General features: G+C 35.6%; 1 protein-coding gene across 5 annotated transcripts in view; it reads left to right on the forward strand.

The window, feature by feature from the left end:
* WASF1 (WASP family member 1) overlaps window positions 1–3,241 on the forward strand; it is a 93,449-nt gene extending 90,208 nt beyond the window's left edge. For 3 of the 5 annotated variants that reach the window (XM_082634399.1, XM_082634401.1, XM_082634400.1), the window contains exons 9-10: window positions 261–414; window positions 2,913–3,241. In XM_082634399.1, the coding sequence (XP_082490525.1) occupies window positions 261–414; window positions 2,913–2,949 (191 nt within the window). In that variant the 3' untranslated portion in view covers window positions 2,950–3,241. Of the gene's footprint in view, window positions 1–260; window positions 1,083–2,912 lie in introns of those variants that run through there. The other 2 variants (XM_082634402.1, XM_082634403.1) reach the window with 1 other exon arrangement.
* The last annotated feature ends 2,759 nt before the right edge of the window (window positions 3,242–6,000 follow it).

The raw sequence follows: 6,000 nt of genomic DNA on the forward strand, positions 1-6,000 counted from the left end.
GAAATGTATCACCTGGTTAACTTTAGGAGGTGGTGAGTAGGGAAGCACAATAGACCATAATGGCTAAATAAACTATAGACATCCACTGGGGTATGTGGTAAGTTTCATCAAATCTTCAAATTCTTTTTAATAGATCTTGCTTTTTATTTTCCTGTTAGTATTTCTCATGTGTATTTGAATTTATTAGATTAATAATATCTAATAATATCTAGTATTTTGTATTTTGGTTTACAATGAATGGTTTGGATTTACTATATCAGGTATTCAGCTACGAAAAGTCGAAGAGCAGCGTGAACAGGAAGCTAAACACGAACGCATTGAAAATGATGTTGCCACCATCCTGTCCCGCCGTATTGCTGTGGAATACAGTGATTCAGAAGATGATTCAGAATTTGATGAAGTAGATTGGTTGGAGTAAGAAAAAATGCATTGATAAATATTACAAAACCGAATGCAAATGTCCTTTGTGGTGCTTGTTCTTTGAAAATGTTTGGTCATTCCAGTGTTTTGCTTTCTTTTCCTTAAGGTAAATAACCCTTTTCCTCCATAATTTTTGATTTCTAAGAAAAATATTAGCATACATTTCAAACTAAATGTTTTACAGTGGCTTATCTTTTTTTATTTTTCCCTGAAAAGGCATCATTTGGTCAAATAAACCACTAAGTATTAAGCATGGACAGCTGTTGTTAGAGTAGCTGATTCCGTTTTTTGATATATCTTAATTGTGCACTTTGTGAATTTTAATTTAAAAAGAGCAACTGAGATTAAAAATCTTGAGGGCAGCTGTATCTGTTAATGAGCCTTATTCCATTTCCTGACGTTTTAAAAGAAGAAACACTACCTTTATATGAATACACTCAGAAAGTACATTTAGCTTGTAGTATTGAATTCTCTTAAAGGAATGCTTGAATTTTTAATTATTGTTTTATTGTTTTAAAATACTTGCCTTATTTGAATGTTTAGCAGTATCCCCTTCCTACTTATATATTGTGCGGTACAATTTTGCTTGCCTATAAGAGTTTAAAAATTTTCCATGTGAAATACTCTGACATAAACCATGTAACTTACATAACTATTAAGAATAACAGTCTGATTTAATAAATGGTTCATTTTAAAGGTTCATGGGTGTTACCTCTTTGAATAAAACTTTCTGATAGTTTATCAAATAATATAAAGTAGGCTCTAAATAGTCAATGAAAAATTTAAAAACTACTTAAGCTGTATAATTTCCTCTTAATTGTACAGACTCATATTGTCTAGTGTATAAGGTAGCTTTTATGTCATTTTTTTCCTAAAGTAAAAAGTCGGTATTTTTCAACTCCTTATGCTCTTAAATTAAAATCTCAACTTGCTCTCTAATTTCAGCACATCTTGACTTCAGTTTAACAGCATTCTTGAAATTATGTTTTGCAATGATAAAATTAACTGTTAATGTTTACACAGTCCAGATTCAGGGATGGACGAGAAGCAGCATCAATATCAGATTATTTAGTATGAAGAAAAGACTAAATGAGGCTTTGGTAGTTTGACTATAAAAGTGACTGTAGGGCTTCCCTGGTGGCGCTGTGGTTGAGAGTCTGCTTGCCGATGCAGGGGACACGGGTTCGTGCCCCGGTCCAGGAAGATCCCACTTGCCACGGAGCAGCTGGGCCCGTGAGCCATGGCCGCTGAGCCTGTGCTTCCGGAGCCTGTGCTCCGCAACGGGAGAGGCCACAACAGTGAGAGGCTCGCGTACCGCAAAAAAAAAAAAAAAAAAAAGTGACTGTAATCTTCATCCTTGCTTCTATCCCATCAATAGAGGGATCCCTCTATCCCAGCTACTCCTATCAAAAGATGGGTTCTGTTACCACCCCCTTTGAATCTGAGTGTCCTGAGACTTGTTTTAGCCAAAAACGTGGAAAAAGTAAGGTCAGCCTAGCCTGCTAGAAGTTCAGAAACCTTATGCAGAGAACTATCCCAAGTGAGGCCAACTTAGACAAGCCAACTGCAAGCTCACCTGCTGGCTGACTGTAGACAGATGAGCAAGCCTAGCTAAAATTAGCCCAGCCCAGAAGAACTGTTCAGCTGACATATAAATTCATGAGTAAAAATAAATGTTTATTGTCTTACACCTAAGTTTTGAGATGGATTATTTCACATAGCATTGTGGCAATAGATAGCTGAAACATGAGGTCATTGGTAACCTGCTAATTTGAGGGGGTTTTAGGTAGCTAACTAATGATCTGTAATCCTTGTAGAAGAGGAATGATGAACTAATTCCTCCAATAGCAATACGGTTTGGACATAAAAAACATTTCCCAATGGCTTTAAAAAAAGATTTGCTTTTGCTATTTTAGGTAGATTTACCTAGACCTAGAACAAGAGATTAGATAGCCATTTGAGTTTCCTTCCCACCTTACAAAACTGTATATTGTTGAACTTAACTCAAGAAAATATGCCACAATTTAAAGTTTGTCTTTCCAAAGGTGCTTATGATCAAAAGGCAGTAGCTAGTAGATAGTTTTTGTAAAGCTCAATTGTGGCCAGGTAACTAAAAAGGGAATGATACTGGTATTGGTGCGGTTAAGGGAGATACAAAAGGAAATGGTTGAAGATTTCTTTTTGTCTTTTTTTTTTTATATTGGAGCATAGTTGATTAACAATGTTGTGTTAGTTTCAGATGTACAGCAAAGTGATTCAGTTATACACATACATATATCTATTCTTTTTCAAATTCTTTTCCCATTTAGGTTATTGCAGACTATCTAGCAGTGTTCCCTGTGCTATACAGTAGGTCCTTGCTGGTTATCTATTTTAAATGTAGCAGTGTGTACATGTCAGTCCCAAACTTAATAATAGAAGTGGATCTGTTGTAAAGCCTGGCATTGTATATCCTAAACAGTTTATGATAGTTTTTTTTGTTTGTTTTTCAGAACATTCCTAGAAGATAAGAAAGTGCCCACAGGCTGAAGAGGCCATACATGTAGTATTTATTTTTAAATCAAAATAACTTTTCAGTCTAGTATTCAACTTACCTTGATGAGAGACTTTTGGAGCAAATCATTCAGTAGTTAATTTTAGTACCCTAAGAAGGATGAAAGTTACTGGGTAATGACTATTTTCGTTCTTATTGAATTATGTTACTGTTCCACAAGGTCTTGCATAAGCATAGAGTCAGAAAAAATTAATTACATATTGTGGAGAAATAATAGGCTTCACTTGTTATGGTTGAAATCACCCATTTACCTCCATATTACCAAATCCAACAAACGCTCTTTAGTTCATAATATATTTGATCTTTATTTTCTGCATATACTCTACCTCCTTGAAACTGTCAATCCCTCTGACATTCTTTTTTTTTTTGTAACACTGTTCCTTCCCCTTCCCAATATTGGTGGGACAAAAGAAGGGGAGGAAAATACTTAGCAGCAGTGGAATTTGGGATGAAATTCAGTCATTATGGAGGGAAAGGAAGTGTGTCTATAACTTTTCCTAAGTAAGGGATATTTGTAAGCTGCAGATTTATAAGGTGTTTTAAACTATAACTACTACTTTTCATAATTTATAGCCTATTTGGGCAGATGAGATGACTTCTGAAGCATTTTCATATTATAAATATGTATTAAAGATAAATAAGAAAAATGTTCATTTCAGTTGTGTTCTGTAAATTATGAGACACTACCCTTTATTTCCACTTTTAAAAAGCCCTACCCTTTTTCTTCAACAACAATCTCACATCCATATTTTCATGAAGTCTCAGATCACCACAACTACAGTTCATATTCCTTTTCAGTTTCTCTAATTCTTTTTTTTTTTTTTTTGTGGTACACAGGCCTCTCTCTGTTGTGGCCTCTCCTGCTGCGGAGCACAGGCTCCGTCCAGACGCACAGGCTCAGCGGCCATGGCTCACGGGCCCAGCCGCTCCGCGGCACGCGGGATCCTCCCGGACCGGGGCAAGAACCCGCGTCCCCTGCATCAGCAGGCAGACCCTCAACCACTGCGCCACCAGGGAAGCCCCTCTAATTCTTTTATAGGCTTTCTTCAAGTGATACTTAAGCCATTTTGCATCACAGTTATTAACTACTCGAGCTTGCCAAATTGGTTACTCACAAGACAGCAGCGGCCTTGTCTTAAACAGGCAACTCACAATATCTCTTCTTGTAAACGGGTTCGGAAATATCTTTTTTGTTCTGTCCACTAAGGCTCTTAAAATCATATCTTCCTAGACACTGCTCCTGCTTAAAAAAATTTCCCCTGCTGATCTCAGTAATAGAGTTGACATAAAACTAGTCCTAGCTTCATAAAAACTCTGTGTGTGCATGCACACGTGCATGTGTGTGTGTGTGTGTGTGTGTGTGTGTGTGTGTAATTTAAGAAATGGAAAGCATAGAATCGCCCCTTCTGGCCAAAAGGTAAAAGTTATTAATATTTCTGAAGTAATTTATTAAGGCAGGGAGCAAAATTGATCAAATGTTTTAATTTAATGGGAATTCTCATGAATGACTTCCAAAACATAGCTTTGACTTTGACTTTAGTAAGCATACCGCTGCTGGGTTTTTTGTTGGTTTTCACTCTACTACATTTATCTTGACCCCATCTTTTATTTTTTCTGAAAACTATCTCCCTAAACTGAAGTAAGCATAAATTATTTAAAGCTCCTAAATAGTCCAATAAATTCCTTTTGGGATTCATGATCTCTATGTTAACTACTTAATAAATAAGTACAAATAAACCAATACAGGATATTAATCATGCAATATCAGGATTTAAAGGTGGCTTTGCTGCATTGAACTAATGAAAATGAAATATCAAATTATGGTATTTCTAAATTGTGTCATATAACTGTAATTAATAGAAATCATCTTACTGAAGCCAAACAGAAGGCATAGAACCCTTGTAATACAAAGAATAAGTCTTTTCCTCCCTTTATTCATTGCTGTACTAAGAACAAATTTATTTATGTTCTCCATGACTTGGCTGTAGAATGCATCAGTAATCTCTGTTGCTTTTCAAGTCTGACAGCCAGGCTCTGAATAAAGAATGAATACCAGCCTTGAATGAACATTTCAGGCACTTTTTTTTTACAGACTAGTTATCAGTATCTTTTCTCATTATTGTAAGGCCAGCTGCCCTGACTTTTTTTCTTTAGAAAAAAAATTTTTTAAGACAACTGAGCATGTATTGAAGTCATTTTTCTCAGGATATTTTTGCTATGATTCTTTTTGCTATAATAGATAAATTTGTTTAGTGATAATGATTTTGAATATTTTATAGTCTATATAAATATGTTCCTTGTGTATGTGTCTGTGTAATACTCAAAGACTTCTTGATAAATTTCTTATTTATCCATCCTGCCTTTAGGCTAGCTGTTTCAATACTACTCTCTTGATATAGGACATTGATGTCTCCAGGAGTAATAAAATTACAGCTTTCTGGCCTGGAAGCAACACAAAAGACACAAGAGTCATCAAATCACAATCTGTCTTCTATTGTAACAGCTTCCAATAATACTTAAAAGTATCTATTTCATTTTTACCTATGAAAGCCATGAAATGTTATACTTGACTTTAAAGAAAACCTATAGCAACTTTTTATCTAGACCACACCAGATAAAGGAGCACATCTATTATTAATGATTTGTTTTTCTTTTTCTTTTTACATTTATTATATTTCTATTTATTCAGCAAAAATTTTTGATGCCTGCAGTTACTCTGCTGGGTATTGGGGATACAACAGTGAATAGACAGAGTCCTACTTTCTGAGCATACAGATAAATTAACAAAGAACAATGGATGTTATGTTAGGGAAGCTCCTAGCACAGACACCAAACCTAGTCTAGGAAGTCAGGAAAGGCCTTCAAAAGGAAATAATGTTTACAGTTTGAGGTGGCCTAGGCAGGCGAATGTTGAAGTGAGGGTGGACAGTCTCCCAGGCAAAGGAAATAGGTGCATGCATGTCTGGAAATGCTTGATGCAAAGCTTACAAGGAGTGGAGTAACTAGAAATAAATTAGAAAGGTAAG

The sequence above is a fragment of the Mesoplodon mirus genome (genome assembly GCF_964341445.2).
Source record: "Mesoplodon mirus genome assembly, chromosome: 10".
Taxonomy (NCBI): domain Eukaryota; kingdom Metazoa; phylum Chordata; class Mammalia; order Artiodactyla; family Ziphiidae; genus Mesoplodon; species Mesoplodon mirus.